Below are 18,218 nucleotides of genomic sequence, written 5' to 3'. Positions count from 1 at the left end.
GATGAGTCTAGCTAAAGATTTGTTTATATTTTTAAAAAACAGAGCTTATTAGTTTCATTGATATTATGTTATTTTTTTAGTTTCTATTTCATTTATTTACATTCTGTTCTTTGCCTTCCTTATATTAATTTTGGGCTTGGTATGTTCTTATTTTTCTGGTTCCTTATTAGGTTGCTTATCTGAGAGTGTTCTTTTTTCTTAATATACACATTTACTGTTATAAATGTTCCTCTGAGAACTTCTTTTGCTCCATCCATTAAGTTTTGGTGGTATTCGTTTACTTTCTCTCTCTCTCTCTCTTTTTTTTTTGGTGCCTAATATCTATTGTTTAGCTGCTGTGCTATAAAACCCATCATAGTGTCATGCCCAAAGGTGCAAGTTTCTTTTATCTGACTTTCAGGAAGCTAGTAGAAAATTAATGTAAGACATGCTGGAGCAAAACAGGAGCAAAAAGCACTGAAGCTTGCAGAGGCCACTTCCACCTAGTGAAGTCCCCGCATGCAAGATTGCCACCCAGAAACAGAGAGAGCCATGGGGCGCTCTACTTGGGCATCCTGAAATAATCCCAGAGCTGCGTGTTACAGAGATGTCCTTCAGTCTCTTCTGTTTGTAACTCAAATGTACAGAATGAAACTAGTTCCTCAGGCAGTATCAAAGCAGCTTTCCTCATGTCACAAAAATTTCCAGAAGTTGGAGACTTGGAAGTGGATCCCCAGTGGGGGCAGTGGTGTCAGAGCCCACAGCAGGAGGCCGGGGGAGAGGCTTACACGCCTCCACTCTCATCCTTGCTCACACACCACACCCCTTGTTTAGAACAGGTTACTCTAAATCAGCAGGAAATTCCATGCATGGTTAGATCACACAACGACCCTTCACTGTCTGCTGAGCGCGGACAGTGTGGCCACCACGTTTCAGGTGCAGCGATGCAGCAGGGACGGAGACACCGTGCTTCCTGTCGTTGTGGCATTTATAGTCGCGCAACGTCTGAAGTAACCTCATGTATAAAGAGGCAGGAACCTGGTTTTGGTAGATTTGATTGTCAGAAAAAGAGATCGTACCCTTTACTTCTGTATTTGTGTTTTTCGTCAGTTTGTCCTCCTAGGACTCCAGCTCAGACCAGTTGTGTAGTAGTCTAAGAAACCAGCAGTAGCCCACAAGTTGGCTCCAATACCCTTTTTTTTTGGTGGGTGAAGTAGCATAATCCACTAAATCCCTCAAATTTTGGTACTGCTCTGTCATCTGGGAGTGCTCTAGGAACTGTGAATTAGAAAAACGTTGACAAATAAATTAGAAATCCCAGTGAGGTTGTTCGGATGTCTGGGTCACATGTGTCCCCAATTCTGTTCTGAGATATTCCATTGACTACCGATGCTGAGACCCCATGTGTTATGTTGACCTGGCCTTTGTAAACCAGGGGGGTCCTGATAAAAAATGTGGTCAGCATTCCACTGCAGAATCATGGTATCTCCCTAAGAGGAATATTAACCTTGATTTCCACCACTAATTGAGAAGATAGAATAGAAGGTTTAAATGCTGGCTCCAGCAGTTACTAGCAGTACGACCCTGAGAACTTAAGCAAGTTAATATAAACCTCTCTAAATTATTGCTTTAGTTCATTATCAATAGATGAGGCTAATAATATTTACCTTGTAGTGCTGCAATGGTTAAATGATAAAGTCCGTGGTAGAGGGTTCATATACACTGTGGGCTTCCCTTGTGGCTTAGGTGGTAAATAATCTGCCTGCAAAGTGGGAGACCTGGCTTCACTCCCTGGGTTGGGAAGATCCCCTGGAGAAGGAAAAGGCTACCCACTTCAGTATTCTGGCTTGCTTTTAACTTATACCCCGGGCGTCCCCCCACACCCTGATTCTGGACTTGGCCATGTGATGAGCCTTGACCAGAGGAGCGTTAGCAAGAGTGATGCAAGTGAAAGCCTGGTAAGTCCTTGCACATTGGGCTCTGTTTTCTTGGAATCCATCTGCCATGCTGTGAAGAAGCATAAGCAGCCATGTGGAGAAGCCCAGTTGGAGGAGAATGGAGGCCTTAAGCCAACTCCCAACTGGGCTCCCAGCCTGCAGCCAGTACTGATTTCCATCCATCTGTATGAGTCCATTTTAGACCTTCTAGACATCCAACTCAAAGCCAGCAACATTCTTAAAGCCTAGTAACCTTGTGGTCAACCCCCAGAGCTGTAAGAAGGAATAAGAAATTGTGAGAAGCCATTAGATTTGGGGTGATGTGTTCTGCAGCAGTCGATAGCTAAAACAGAGCCGTGTGGAGTCCTGCCACCACAGGTGGCACTGGTTTTGTGTCTGCTGGAAGAGTGGAGAAGTCTGGAGGAATGACGAAGAGACTGTTTGGTGCAGGCTGAAACGCAGTGGAGGCTATCCTACTGGAAGCTGCAGGAAAGAGAACTTGAGTTCTATAGCCACAGAACAGTTACCAGAACTCTGCCGGTGGAAATGGAACTAGAAGAAGTGCCTCATGAACTTGGGGTCTGGCTAAGGAGATTCCTGGACAGGATGTTGAAAGTGTCATCTGCCTCCGTTTAGACACCTGTGGTAAAGTCCAGGAGGAGCTACTTGAGCTAAAGAAGGAAATGTTTAGATTTCAAGCAAATTTAGAAGAACTAAAAAGGCACTAGAACTTGCTGGTTTGATAATAAAATTGCTTTCATCTCTCCAAGGAAAATTTCTCAACGTGAAAAATGGCCTTGGTTTGAAGATGAAATCCAGAGTGCTGTTAGTAAAGCATGACCTCAGGGTCAACGTCTCTGTTAAAACATGAACAAGATTTAAAGAGTATCTCAGTGATCCTCTCAGCTAAACAAGAAAACTTCTAAGAATCTTAAAGGTACCATGCAAAGCAGAACTACCAGATCATCCAGAGGAATTGGGAGAAATGTTACATTGTTATTAAGTCTTTAAATATATGGGTGGTTTCTTATGCAGCAATAGATCAGCCAAACAGGTCACGAATGGTTTTTAGATGCGCTTGTATAATGGTAGGATAAAATATTTTTGACTTCACGTTTGACTTCACATTTGACTTTTGCCATATAGTCAGAAAAGGGCTACTTTTGCAAAAATATTCAAAAATTTAATTTTTACCCACTGTATCTTTGTCAACATCTTTATTTTCTCTTCTTAAATTGTTAACTGATCAAGTTGTATATAGGGCTTCCCTTGTAAGCTCTGTTGGTAAAGAATCTGCCTACAATGCAGGAGACCCAGGTTCGATCCTTCGGTCGGGAAGATATCCTGGAGAAGGAAATGGCAACCCACTCCAGTATTCTTGCTTGGAGAATCTCATGGACAGAGGTACCTGGCAGACTACAGTCCACAGGATTGCAAGAGTCGGACACGACTTAGTGATTAAACCACCACCTTCACAAGTTCTGTATATTCTTATTTATTATTGGCTTGACATATTTCAAGCAGTTCTATGATATTGCTTTCATCAACTTCATGAAATCCTGCACCTTTTGCAATATTTACAATTTCTTTTCACTTTTACTGTCCTTGAATTTATTATCTGCTATAATGTTGGTAGGATGGAAACTAATGTCTTGAAAGAATGAGACTTTGGTTAGACATTAATTTTATAAGTAGTCAGTTTATTAATGAATAATTTTTATTTAAGAAGTTTTGCTTCTTTTAAACAACCCAGACATTGGATTCTCATATAATGAGATGCACTCCGGTACCACTCAATTTATAACTGAACAGGCCCTAGGACCACACAGGGCTTAACGTTCTGGGAGAAGCTGAGTTGAAGTATGTGATTCAGGCTCACCATCTAAGAGGAGCTTCTGTTTTTCACCCTAAATCTAAATCTTGGTGCAACCCACTCAGATGTAACTTTGGGGCGGGAGAGAACTAGAGAGAAGTCTGGCCCACTTAGCATGCCATTGTAGTGTGGAAGAGGTAGAGAAAAGAAATGAGTGCTCTGTGAAGACAGCTTCTGCACAGTGTGCAGAAGGAGGCTGACAAGAAAGCTCTGCCAATCTGTGTAATCCTCCAAGGCGCCATGAGCCTGCTTCTGGCAAGTGTGACCTGAGGCATGTCCTGGGCGCTAGGCAATAAGATCAGTACATCTTCATCTCTTGTGGGAAGATAGAGGAAGGAGTGGATGAAGAAGTAGTAAAGCAGGAAAAGAGGAGTAAAGAATCTCCTGTCTGTACAGTGTCTGTCATATTGGAGAGAATCATCCATTAGCTGATGGGAGGCTGGTTGGTCAGAAAGTAGCGAAAGGAGGTAGGTATTGTACTCAGAGGGCAGATCCCTCTGTATTTCCCTCTTACGTTTCCCCTTTGGAGAGGAGATAAGAGAACTGAGCAAAGGAAGCCACACTTCTGGGCAGCATTGCTTTAGCAACTGTGATAGAAGCTGGTTACAGGAATGAGCTCTCCTCCAAGTTGAAGTTCAGAAGTTATTGCTAAAAAAAGCTGTAAGAGTTTTTAAAAGCCCATTTTCCCCAAAGTCTGTTACTAGAAATAGGAGGGAATTGACTCCAAGAAAGGATTGAAATGGAATGAGAAGCTTTGGAGTGAAGATCTAGAGATTCGTGTCAGATTAAGCTGAGATTGAGAAGAGGAGAGAGATCCAAAGGAATGTATTGTACTTCAAGTGCATTTCTTTAAAAGAGTTATTCCAGAAGAGTTACCTGCTTCTATTGCTAAGTATTAAGCTTAGGTATTTCCACAAAGCACTCCTTTTTGTAAATAAAGAGTAGAACATGTGTAGCTATATTATATTATAGTTATAATCTACTCCCAAAGCCCACATTTTTTTTTAGTTTGAACACACAAATTTAATACATGAAAAGATGACATTTAAACTGAATAAACTGTTTCAGTGTTGGATAAACTTTCAGCTGAGGTTGTACATTTATAGATACAGAACATATATATTTGTCCATTCGTTTAACAATTATTCAGTGCCTGCTCACTGCTTGTCATTACATGTAGTGTTCATATTATTAATTCAAATTTAGAAAGCTTATTTTTAAAGGCTGTAATGTGTAAAGAAGTGTCACTGGCAGTAAGTCATAGAATTTTTAAATGGAAAAAAGTCAGTAATGGAAAATTTGGAAAAAAAACAGATATTCTTCTGCAATGTACTTTATCTTAGAGGTAGAAGTTGTTGAAATACTGACTACATTATGCCTTTGCAATGAGAGCACAGATAGAAAGGTTAATACATGCAGAAGGCAACTGAAAAAAAATCAGGGGGGAAAAAACATTCTAATTGTGATGCCTTCGGGGTTTTGCTATAAATGAACCTGTTGGACTTTTTCCTGATGCCAGAAAAGGGGCTGCAATCTAGTATTATTTATGTTTCACTTATATTTATTAACCCTGTTATTCCAATGCTTTCACAATAAACATAAAAATCCCTGAACTGCTTCCAACTTTTCTATTCATTTCTCAACAGTCATCACAGTGTCCCATCAAGCCAAAAATCCTGTGAGATCCTTCCTCCGGAATAAGAGCCTGTTTCTCAGCAAGCTTTCCAACAGGATTTTAACTCTTCTATGTAGCTGGCAAAAACATTGAACCAGCAAATTGAAAACACACAGTGGTCTGTATGCTTGGGTCTTAATGAAATTTCCCATGTGTGCTATTCAGTCAGCTTCATACATTCTCAGGACAGGTACTGAAGAGCTGAGGACTCAGGCAAGTGCTCAGAGGTGAGAATTGGTCCAGGATACACAGTGTGTGAATTCACAGTCTAGAGAGTGGACCCAGCTGTGGGTCTTCTCTTTAGCAGGAGGGCTCTTCCCTTTTAAGAACTGTGTCCCATTCCGCCTGCCATGGCTTCTACTACCTCCCCGGGAGACTTCACTTCCTGTGGGAAAGAACCACTCATTGATAATATCTCAGGGAAAGTCAGAGCAGCATTAGAATAATCACACAGATGCCCTCTCTCCACTTCTCAACTGTGGCTTATTTCCAGTTGCTTCCAAGGACACTGATGTGAAAGGGAACAGTGTGGTATTGATGTCAATGAAACCCACCCTGCTCTCAGTCTGAGGGTTGGTTATGCTCTGAAATATAAAGGGGAACTTGGTTCCTTAGAGACTCATCTGAGCCCCACCATGCTAAATCTTAACCGTGGTCAGTTCCATGGACTTTATTTAAGTGAAGGTGTTTCAGAGGACGTTGAACAAGGTTCTCAAGCCATTCTTCCCCAGGTAAAGGCTGTGTCTTCCAAGGCAAGCCTTTCTTTGCCCAACCTGTTAATGGCACCGATTTGACTTTGGGTAGATATTTCCCCCAAAAGGAGGGTGCTCTGTTTTATTCACTTCTGTATCCCCAGAGCCTAGAATAGGCTGACACATGGCAGTTGACAGGGAAATGTTGCAAGTTATTTGTTGAAACATACATGTGATTGACAACAGTGTCAAGATGCTCAGTCTATGCCTAACCACTTCCATTTGGCATCTAGAAACTTACACAAGAGGATGGTGGGGATTTGGTTTGATAGACTTAAAATTGCAACAGGAATTCTTAGACCCTCAGCTCAGCTTCTTGAAAAATCAACTAGTCCCCCTGTTTCTGTTCCGCCAACTGTGAAAAGGGATCTGGCCAAGTCTTCACTGTGACAGAGTGAGGGAAAAATGCGAGTGCAGTGTTTAACACCTAACAGAGTGATGCATTCTTGCGAGGTGCTTGTCAACTCCACTCTTAGCTCCTTCTTTTTCTGAAATGCAGACATGGAAAACTATAGAGTGAGATGTCTATCAAGAGTCCATCCCTCTTGTTTCTATCTTCTCCTGATAGAATTGTCATGGCTTCAGCACCGGAATGGTTGTTTAGGCTAAATATTGGTCCCCAGATTGGATGGATTGAAGCTATTATAGACAATGCCTACATGTCCTAAACCTGCCTTCTGAAAATGTACTCTATGAACTTGCAGGGGAAGGACAATGTATGTGGCCTGTCAGCAGTCCCATAATTTCCCTGTTATAGAACAAGATTCCCACAGAGTTTGAACACAGAATTATCTTTCAGGAAGGCGCTGTTTGGGAGCCAAGGGACCCCAGGCAGGGATTCCTAACCCCAAGCCCCATTCCCAGCATCCCTAACTGCCTGTAGTTATGGGACCGGGGCAAGGCGTTTAACCCTTGGGACTCAGCTTCTTTGTCTGTGAAATAATACTGGCTTCCTGCCTCCCAAGGGGACAGAAGGAAGACTGAATTAATGTTTACATACCACATTGAGAACCTCCAAGAAAGGCACCATACAACTGGGAAATATGATATAATGGGAAGAATGTCTTTTAAGTTGTTGGTCTCTGGTCAGCCTTTCCACATATCTCTGGTCAGGCCTGTTCCACATATACAATATTAAAACGACAGATGAAGGGGTTTGATTGGATAGTGTGCTAGTCAGGCATTGTCAGAAAAACAGATATATATATATATATATATATATATAAAATACCACCAATATGATATGTATATATGTATATATAATATATATCAGGACATAGCTCTATTTGTATATACTTAGAATATAAGCATATGTTTTTTCATTATGTTTCACTTCATTGCACTTTACAGATATGTTATTTACAAACTGAAGTTTTGTGTCAACCTGGTGTTGAGCAAGTTGGTTGGTACCGTTTTCCCACCAGTATTTGCTCACTTTGTGTTTCTGAACTTGTCTCACTAAGGTCAGCCCAAGGCTGAGGGCTTACTCTGTCAGTAGTAAGGACCTATACCAATGCCTTCTTATGGTCCCAGGAGCTGCCTGTGGCTCACATCATGAACTCTTTATTGCAAACTTCAGACTTAAATTGAAGAAAGTAGGGAAACCACTAGGCCATTCAGGTATGACCTAAATCAAATCCCTTATGATTATACAGTGGAAGTGGCAAACAGATTCAAGGGATTAGATCTGATAGACAGTGCCTGAAGAACTACGGATGGAGGTTCATAACACTGTACAGGAGGCAGCAATCAAAACCATCCCCAAGAAAAAGAAACGCAAAAAGGAAAAATGGTTGTCTAAGGGGGCCTTACAAATAGCAGAGTAAAGAAGAGAAGCAAAAGGAAAAAGAATAGGAAAGATATACCCATCTGAATGCAGAGTTCCAAAGAATAGCAAGTAGAAATAAGAAAGCCTTCCTAAGTGATCAATGCAAAGAAATAGAGGAAAACAATAGAAAAGGAAAGCTTAGAGATCTCTTCAAGAAAATTAGAGATATCAAGAGAATACTTCATGCAAAGATGGGCATAACAAAGGGCAGAAATGGCATGAATCTAACAGAAGCATAATATATTAGGAAGAGGGGCAAGACTACACAGAAGAACTACACAAACAAGATCTTCATGATCCAGATAAACACGATGGTGTGATCACTCAACTAGAGCCAGACATCCTGGTGTGAAGTCAAATGGGCCTTAGGAAGCATCACTACAAACAATGCTAGTGGAGGTTATGGAATTCCTGTTGAGCTACTTCAAATCCTAAAAGATGATGCTATGAAAGTGCTGCACTCAGTATGCCAGCAAATTTGGAAAACTCAGCAGTGGCCACAGGACTGGAAAAAGTCTGTTTTCATTCCAATCCCAAAGAAAGGCAGTGCCAAAGAATGTTCAAACTACCACACAATTGCACTCATTTCACTTGTTAACAAAGTAATGCTCAAAATTCTCCAAGCCAGACTTCAACAGTACGTGAACTGTGAACTTCCAGATGTTCAAGCTGGATTTAGAAACGGCAGAGGAACCAGAGATCAAATTGCCAACATCCATTGGATCATAGAAAGAGCAAGAGAATTCCAGAAAAATATCTACTTCTGCTTCATTGACTCCACTAAAGCCTTTGACTTTGTGGATCACGACAAACTGTGGAAAATTCTTAAAGAGATGGGAATAGCAGACCACCTAACCTGTCTCCTGAGAAATCTGTATGCGGACAAGATGCAATAGTTGGAACCAGACATGGAACAATGGACAGGTTCCAAATTGGGAAAGGAGTACGTCAAGGCTGTATATTGTCACCCTGCTAATTGAGCTTATATGCAGAGTACACCATGCGAAATGATGGGCTGAATGAAGCACAAGCTGGAATCAAGATTGCCAGGGGAAATATCAATAACCTCAGATATGCAGATGACACCACCCTTATGGTAGAAAGTGAAGAGGAACTAAATAGCCTCTTGATGAAAGTGAAAGAGGAGAGTGAAAAAGCTGGCTTAAAACTCAACATTCAAAAAACGAAGATCATGGCATCCGGTCCTATCACTTCATGGCAAATAGATGGGGAAACAATAGAAACAGTGAGAGACTTTATTTTTGGGGGCTCCAAAATCACTGCAGATGGTGACTGCAGCTATGAAAGTAAAAAATGCTTGCTCCTTGGAAGAAAAGCTATGACCAACCTAGATAGCATATTAAAAAGCAGAGACATTACTTGGCTGACAAAGGTCCGTCTAGTCAAAGCTTTGGTTTTTCCAGTAGTCATGTATGGATGTGAGAGTTGGACCATAAAAAGGCTAAGCACCAAAGAATTTTTGCTTTTGAACTGTGGTGTTGCATAAGACTCTTGAGAGTCCCTTGGATTGCAAAGAGATCAAACCAGTCAATTCTAAAGGAAATCAGTCCTGAATATTCATTGGAAGAAATGATGCTGAAGCTCCAATACTTTGGCCACCTGATGTGAAGAACTGACTCATTTGAAAAGACCCTGATGCTAAGAAGGATTGAAGGCAGGAGGAAAAGGGGATGACAGAGGATGAGATGTTTGGATGGCATCTCTGACTCAACGGACATGAGTTTGAGCAAGCTCCGGGAGTTGGTGATGAACAGGGAAGCCTGGCATGCTGCAGTCCATGAGGTTGCAAAGAGTCAGTCACAACCGAGCGACTGAAATGACTGAAGTGACTACACTGAACCTCTTACATCTTGGAGGGAGCAGAGACTTGTCCTCACTGGAGTAGATATATTCTAGGTGTAGATCTGCCTTTCCTGCCCCACAGTGCTTCTTCCAGGAACTCTGTCCACAGAACCCACAGAACCCATCTTCCAGCATCGTGGTACTTCCTGTAGCATTGCTTCTGATCAGTGATTTTCGTAGCATCTCTTCTTTGATGGCAAAGGGAATACAGCAATGTGCCCTTGGCCGTGGAATTAACTGGTTTTACTGAGGACGCCATCACCTAGAAACAACTGGGCAAATTTTGAAAGCTTACTGAGACAGTGTGACAGCTAAAGAGGACTCAAGTGAGTCGGATGGGAGTCAGCATCCTGAAAGGGTGGGGTGCAGTCTTAAAGGGTATTGTGCATGCTGTGAAGGATACAGTGTATATTTGAAGCATACTGGTGCTATCTTCCCCCCACAGCCAGAACATATGGGTCTTGTAATCAAGGGGTGGAAGCAGCTTGTTTCACTACTAAACCCACAACTCAGTTGTAGAATTTTTGCTTCCCATCCTGGCTTCCTTGAGCTCTGCTTCTTTGGAGATCTTGGTCCCCAAAGGGGAGCTACTCACCAGGGGATGCTCACATATGTCCAGGGCTCCAGGTGAACAACCCCAATCAGGGAGGCATTCTGCCAGAGCTTCCAGTGAAGCAAAGCATGACTGATGTGTCTATGAAGAATCCAGGAGAAGGACAACCCTCACAGGCCCCTGAATCTGGAAAATGCATTCTGGGTAGTACTGGAAGAGTTTTGATTCTGTCCAGTTTATACAACAAGAGAGACATCAGCTGTGCATACTGATTTTTACTTATTTGTTCATCTAAATGGAAAGAATAATCAGGGTCTTCAGGTCTGTGGAAACAGAAAAACTTTTTCCAGCCCTCTGAAGCACTAGATACAATTTAAAGAAACACTTCCTTATTCTCTTGTCTGCATAAGTTACAGCACTAACTTAAAATAAACTTAACAACTTAAAATAGAGCAGGGCTGCTGGTGAAAACAAAATTAATGTTAGTCCCTCATTTAGCCATCACTGGTGATTCTGCGAAGGTTATTACTATTTACATATTCAGCTTCTTTTTAAATATTCAGTTATTTATTTGGCTGCACTGGGTTTTAGTTGTAACATGTGGGATCTACTTCCTGGATCAGGGACTGAACCTGGGTTCCCTGAATTTGGAGCATGGAGTCTTAGCCACAGACCACCAGGGAAGTCCCCTCTACTTGTTTCTTGATAAAGGGCCCACCTGTGCCTTTAAAACATTGCTTGTTTTGTCCATATTTTAATGCTGTAGTTAAGAACATGAACTCTGAAATCTGATGCTGGTGTTTGAATCCTGGCTCAGTTCCTTTCTGGCCATGTGATCCTGGGTAAGTCAATTAACCTCTCCATACCTAAGTCCCCTGTCTCTAACCTGAGGATGATAGCAGTGCCCATTTTGAGTGTTTGGAGCATTCATTTACGAGAACATAGGCAATATGTTACAATAGTGTATACATATTATGTAATAGTGTATACATAATATGTATACACTATTGTAACATAGTATGTATAATAGTGTATACATAATATGTAATACATATTACAACATAACATACTATGTTGGCAGGTAGTAAGCGGTGAATAAATGTTAGCAGTTGTTATTGTTAATATTATAATTTGGCAATGCTTGCTCTAAGTTAGCGTGCCAGAAATATAAACCATTTTATATCCCCTCTTTCTCTACAAACCTGCAGAACACCTGCTAAATGACTGTTATGGATTGAATTCTGTCCCTTGTTCACATCCCCTCCTCCCTGCCCTGAATTCTTTTGTTCAAGTTTTAACCCCCAATGAGACTGTATTTGGAGATAGCACCTTTATGAAAGCGATTAGGGTTAAATGAGGTCACAAGAGTGTGGTCTAATCTGATAGGCCTGGTGTCCTTAGAAGGGCCAGACATTTCTGCCTCTCTATATGTACAAAGAAGACAGGCCATGTGGGGACACGGAGGAGAGGTGGCCGTTTACTAGCCTGGAACCAATCCCATTGACACCCTGATCTTGGACTTCCAGCCTCCAACACTGTGGGAAATAAATGTCTGTGTTTAAGCCCCTCAGGCTGTGGTATTTTGCCATGGCACCCTGAACAGACTAAGACGTTATGAAACGTTTTAACTCGTATATTGAAGGAGAGACAAATGGGCAGTCCTAACGTAGGATGTCTGATGCCATCCTCAAATGCCATTTCTCCTTGTGCGAAAAGCTTAACTCTACCATCTCCCATGGTGGTGGGGGGGTTGTCGGGAGGAGTCATATACCATCGGGACTACTGTCCACTTGCTTCCCTCAATATAACTGTTTTCTACAGAATTAATCGAGGCTCCAGGCTGACTTCCAGCTATGTAGAGGTTAGTTATTGTCCATGAGGAGCTCTTACTCTTCTTTCCTCTTCCAACACAGATGATCTTGTAGGAATAAGAATCTGGTCCATTGAGTCACCACTTCCCTGGTGGCTCAGACGGTAAAGAATCTGCCTGCAATGTGGGAGATCTGGGTTCGATCTCTGGGTTGGGAAGATCCCCTGGAGGAGGGCATGGCAACCCCCTCCAGTACTCTTGCCTAGAGAATCCCATGAACAGAGGCGCCTGGGAGGCTACAGTTCCTGGGGTTGCAAAGAGTAGGACATGACTGAGCGACTAAGCACACATCTGTCCGTTGAGTCACCGGTTGGATTCTGGATTGGTGTGACCTTATGGATCTTTAGCTTTCATTCCCTCAGAAGCTGGGCCACACTGGCTGGAGTCCTGGCCATTTCACTTCAAGGCATGCCCAAAGACTTCCAGGGTCTTCTGGTTCCCTGAGACCATGCTGCTCATGGCCTCTTCCTCCTGAGTCCCTGCCTCACGCCAGCTGGATTTCTGCCCTGTCACAAGAAGCATATATGAATTTAATTGTCCTAACTGAAGACTTGGGGATCACAGGAAGATTTGGTTGTCACAGGGATGTGAGGCCTTGGAATTTTCTCTCTTCCCCCCTCCCCACTTTTCTCCTTACCTTTCCTTTCTGAATTCCCTAAGAACTCTTCCTTTCAGTCAGAGATGACTTTGGCTGAGTTCTAAGACTTAAACTTGCAGAAAGCCTGGTTAATAAGATGCTTGCAGAACAAAGAGCCTTCCATTTTACAGCAGTTTTGCTTATCAACTTATTGTAAATATATGTATGACATATGTACGATATGTATATTATATCCATCCTATTTCATATATATGATGTTTTGACTGTATAAAATATTTATACTTATAAATAATCTTTTCTTTTCTTGCTACATGCTGCTACTGCTAAGTCGCTTCAGTCGTGTCCGACTCTGTGAGACCCCTTAGACGGCAGCCCACCAGGCCCCGGCGTCCCTGGGATTCTCCAGGCAAGAACACGAGTGGGTTGCCACTTCCTCCTCCAATGCATGAAAGTAAAAAGTGAAAGTGAAGTCGCTCATTCGTGTCCGACTCTTAGCGACCCCATGGACTGCAGCCTACCAGGCTCCTCTGTCCATGGGATTTTCCAGGCAAGAGTACTGGAGTGGGGTGCCATTGCCTTCTCCCAACATGAAGAATAATTAAGGTAATTGGGAGATAAAAGGAACTGCCTAATTTGGAAATAAAGATTTAACTGTGGAGTTTAGGTCTCTTCAGAGTCACTCATTGACTTGTGAAAAGCTCTTTGGAACTTCTGAATCTATTTCTCAGGTGTAGGGTGTTCAGAATCTGAAAGTAGGAATGAGGTCAATCATGAGACCATGTGGCTGTAGGAAAATCCAAGCAATGTGAAAAGCTTTGGCTTTTCAGATGTTGAAGGCTTTCCTTAGAGCATTGTTAAAACATAAGAGATGGAAAGGGAGAGAGAGATTCAGAAAAGATCACACAGAATTTCCAAGGTAAACTCTGCGACAGTAAAGTTAGATTTCTGTGCCATCTGAGTGTAAATGAGCTACTCAGAAAATGCAAAAACGTACGCTGAGTACTCAAGGCAATTGACGGCAATTATTCTAAGAAGGCCATGTCTGGAGCGCGCTTTGTGCCTGCAGAGCTTCCACCTGGTCGGTGCGCAGGGCGCTCGAAGACGGCTGGGCCGCCGCTCCCCACACTGACTTTTCGGCCGCGGACCTCCCCGCTGGCGCAAACACGGAGCTCGGCCCGGGGGCTCCCGGTCCAGCGCCGACTGAGCTGTCTCCCCAGCACCGCGCGCCGCTGGACCGCTTCCCGCCTCCGCCCCTCCCGCTGCCGCCCACGCCCCAGCCACGGGGGGCAGGAGGAGGCGGCGGCCGGCCCTCCCCGTGCCCTTTTAAAAGCCTCCCAAGCGAGGCCCGGCAGGGGGATCCCGGCGGAGGAGGGAGCAGCACGTTGAGTTCCGCAGCGGTGCGCGGAGCCAAGCGCCCCGGGCTGCGCCTCCCGCTGGTGGGGCCCGGCACTTCGGGCTCCCGGACGCTCTCGCTGCCGCCGCGGGCCTCCCCGCCCCGGCCATGCGCCCCGGGTAGCGCGCCTGGGGCGCGGCGCCCACCCGGCGGCTCCCGCCGCCCGCCCCCGCCGCCGGCATGCTGCGCCCGCTGCTGCTCGCCGCGCTCTGCCTGGCCGGCGGGCTGGGGACCGCCCGCGGCTGCCAGCTGCCCTCCGAGTGGAGACCCCTGAGCGAGGGCTGCCGAGCCGAGCTGGCCGAGATCATCGTGTACGCCAAGGTGCTGGCGCTGCACGAGGAGGTGCACGGCCTGTACAACTACCTGCCCTGGCAGTATGAGGCCAGCGACGCGGGGCTCTTCTACTCCGCTGAGATCGAGATGCTGTGCGACCAGGCGTGGGGCAGCATGCTCGAGGTGCCAGCGGGTTCCAGGCTCAACCTCACCGGCCTGGGCTACTTCTCCTGTCACTCCCACACCGTGGTCCAGGATTACTCCTATTTCTTCTTCCTCAGGTGAGCCTGCCACCTCCCGCCCATACCATCCTTTCCGCCACTTGGCACGGCCAGCAGAGGTACCTTTATCCCCAGCAGGCTCAGGAACTCCTCCAGAATCCCGTCCAGGCGATGTTAAGTGATGCCCTGGTCTCCCCTGGTCTCCTTCCCATTTTCTGCTCTTTGGTGCTCCTCGTGTCTACAGAGATCTTGGGAGCCTCTGGCTAAGACTGTTGAAAAAACAGGGATGGCTCCCGTGCTTGACCAGGGAAGAGTGTTTCAGGCCAAAGCTCAAGGTGGTTTCCAGCAACAAACAGCCTATTCCCGATAGCAGAGGTTTATGCGGGGGGTGATGGGGGAAGAAGGCCCTGGTCACAGCGCTCTGAGGAGTGTGAAGGGCAATCGGACAGGCGCCCTCTCTGGGTGAGTTCCATGAAGGTTGGTCTGTGGTGCAGATGAGATGCCTGTGGGTAAGAGTTCAGGTGACGGCGTCTCCTGGAGTTTGAAATAAGAAAGTGGAACCCTAATTGAGGTGGAATCCTCATAGAGGAGGAAAGCTATTTTTTAAAGTGGATGCTGTGGGAGTCGTTTGGGATGGACAGTGGTCAAAACCAATCCAAACACCTTTGGAATCAGACAATTGTTGGAATTCTGGCTGTGTTCTTCCTGTCATTTTGAGCAAGTTACTGACCTTGTCAAGAACCTCAAGAGCCTCACCTTCATAATGTGCCAAACGAGGTTGGTTGAGATTAGAGCCTAGTACCTGCTGCAGAACACCTGGTGCAGGTCAGATGAGGCGCGTGTAGTTGCTCAGCTCTGCACACCTGCTTAAACGCCAAGACGGGACCGCGTGGAATGCAGCCCAGCTGTCCTCGTGTTCCACTCGGATTAGCTCGTATCAGCTGCCAGCAGATCTCAATGCCAGGCTCTTCCAAATAGCCAAAGTTGACAGAGGAAGGGCCTGGGGGTGGGGGCATTAAGGGATTGGGAAGGTGCTCACAGAGCTTTGAAGAACAGAGAGGTGAATTAGACCAGGCCTTGTCTGTTGGGAGACTCCTGGAATCTTGTGAAGTTCCATGAAAGTTTGTCGTGTGGTCACGACGAAATGCATGTAGATAAGGGTTCAGGTTATGGGTTCAACTGAAGTTTGCAATACAAAACAGCAGGTGGAACCCTAATACATTGGTTCTCTCCAGTTGGAGGAGGAGGCTGAAACAGAGGAACTGGGAGGAACCTCAAAATGGAATCTAACGGATAGTGATTGGACAATAAGTCCCATCTTCCCAGTATGTGGCAGAGCATTAAGGATATTTGGAATAGCCATGACCTTGGTCTGCAGACTAACTTTTAGCTCTTGAGATTTCACATCACTGAGAAAGAAGACAGAAGGTTCCACAGAGGGGCGTCCGTAAGCTTGCAGTAACACATGTTTTCCATATTAAAGCCAGAATATCTAAGTTTAGAATACATGGCGTGCTTTGTGTTGGCTTGGGTGGTTTAGCCAGATTAAGTTGAATTAAAAAAAAAATACTGGAGAAATACAGTTTCTAAATAAAGCTGGCAAGGAGTGAGATAGTACCTTCTTGATATGGAGAAACTTAGATTTTTACATGTCTTTATAGGGAAACCAGCTCTAAAACTATTCAACAATAAAACTTTATTTTCCAAAGTAAAAAGAGCCAGAGTACTTAAGGAGACATTATTTTCTTTTCCGATTTTATAATGAAATACAGTTTTGTCCACTGGCTCTCTGGTGGTCAGCCAGCTCTTTCCTCTTTTTCTCTGACATATTTATAAAACGTTAGGGCAGAGATACAGAGTCAAATGGTGGTCTGACAAGATTTCTATTTCAGAGGGCTGTATTGCCCTGATGTGTGTTAACAACCACAAACAAATCATTCCTCTGTTATTCTGGGCCCCTCGGAGAGGAGAACAGATTCTGGTCAGTGTCACGGGAGAGAGTGGCAGTGGAGACTCCCTGGTGAGCCCCCAAATGCGTACTTTGGGCTGGAGTGCCGCTTCCATCTCTCCTTTTCCTTCTCTTGACTTCTCTGTCTTGCCAACAGGTACTTTACGCAGGGTTCTGTTAAAATGTTAAGTTTTATACGGTGCTTACTCTGTGTCAAATACTTTACTTACTTTTAAAAAAATGCACTCCTCATCATTAAACAAATAAGGATGCTGTTGTCATCCTCGTTTTATAGATTGTGCTTTAAGCTTAGAGAATTTAAGAAATTCGCTGTGTGTCAAACAGGAGATAAGTAGCAGTGGTAGGACTTGAATCTTGGGTCATTGCAATTAGCTTTCCTTTGCCCAGGAAACAAGGAGCACTCCACTAGGAGAAGGAAGGCAGCTTGGGAGATACACAAATGTTCACCCGCACCCGTCCCCTGACTCACATGTTTTGAAAAAGGATAGACACGTGCAGTGTGAGGTAGAGAAACAACAGAGAGAGTGACTCCTCTAAGGCGAGCCCTGTAAATGTGTAATTGGAAGCTGCATGTAAATCAGTGAAGTTAGAATATACCCTCACACTGCACAAAAATATCTCACAGTGGTTTAAAGACTTAAACATAAGACATGATGCCATAAAACTCCTAGAAGAGAGCATGGGCAAAATGTTCTCTGACATAAATTGGACCTTTGTTTTCCTAGGTCAGTCTCCCAAGGTAATAGAAATAAAACCACATATAAACAAAGGGGACCTGATCAAACTTATAAGCTTCTGCACAGCAAAGAAAACCATAAAAAAAAAAAAAAAAGACAACCTAAAGAATGGGAGAAAGTATTTGCAAATGATGCAATAGACCAGGGCTTAATTTCAAATATACAGACCATACAACTCAACAACAAAAAAACCCAATCAAAAAATGGGCAGAAAACCTTAACAGACATTTCTCCAAAGAAGACATGCAGATGGCCAGTACACACATGAAAATATACTCAGCATCACTAATTCTTAGAGAAATGCAAATCAAAGCTACCGCCAGGTACCATCTCCTATCAGACGGAATGGCTATCATCAAAAAAGAACAAATAGCAAATGTTGGAGAGAGTGTGGAGAAAAGGGAACCCTCCTACACTGTTGGTGGGAATGTAAGTTGGGGTAGCCACTATGGAAAACAGTATGGGGGATCCTCAGAAAGTTCATAGGACCACCATATGATCCAGCAGTCCCCCTCGTGGGCATATCCCCGGACAAAGCTGTAATTCAGGAACATACATGCACCCCCATGTTCATAGCAGTATTCCCAACAGCCAAGATACGGAAACAGCCTAGATGTCCCTTGATAGTTGAATGATTAAAGAAAATGTGGTATGTATATATGAATATTACTCAGCCAGAACAAGAAAGAAAGAATGC

The 18,218-nt window shown here is 44.1% G+C and overlaps 1 protein-coding gene across 1 annotated transcript in view; it reads left to right on the top strand.

Moving 5' to 3' along the window:
• Positions 1 to 14,283: 14,283 nt before the first annotated feature.
• Positions 14,284 to 18,218, top strand: part of CCDC3 (coiled-coil domain containing 3) — a 92,669-nt gene continuing 88,734 nt past the window's right edge. The window contains exon 1 of the mRNA XM_027560248.1: positions 14,284 to 14,875. Within this exon, the coding sequence (XP_027416049.1) occupies positions 14,502 to 14,875 (374 nt within the window). The 5' untranslated portion in view covers positions 14,284 to 14,501. The remainder of the gene's footprint in view (positions 14,876 to 18,218) is intronic.

The sequence above is a fragment of the Bos indicus x Bos taurus genome, chromosome 13, assembly GCF_003369695.1.
Source record: "Bos indicus x Bos taurus breed Angus x Brahman F1 hybrid chromosome 13, Bos_hybrid_MaternalHap_v2.0, whole genome shotgun sequence".
Taxonomy (NCBI): Eukaryota; Metazoa; Chordata; class Mammalia; order Artiodactyla; family Bovidae; genus Bos; species Bos indicus x Bos taurus.
This window is presented reverse-complemented; position numbering and strand designations above follow the sequence as displayed.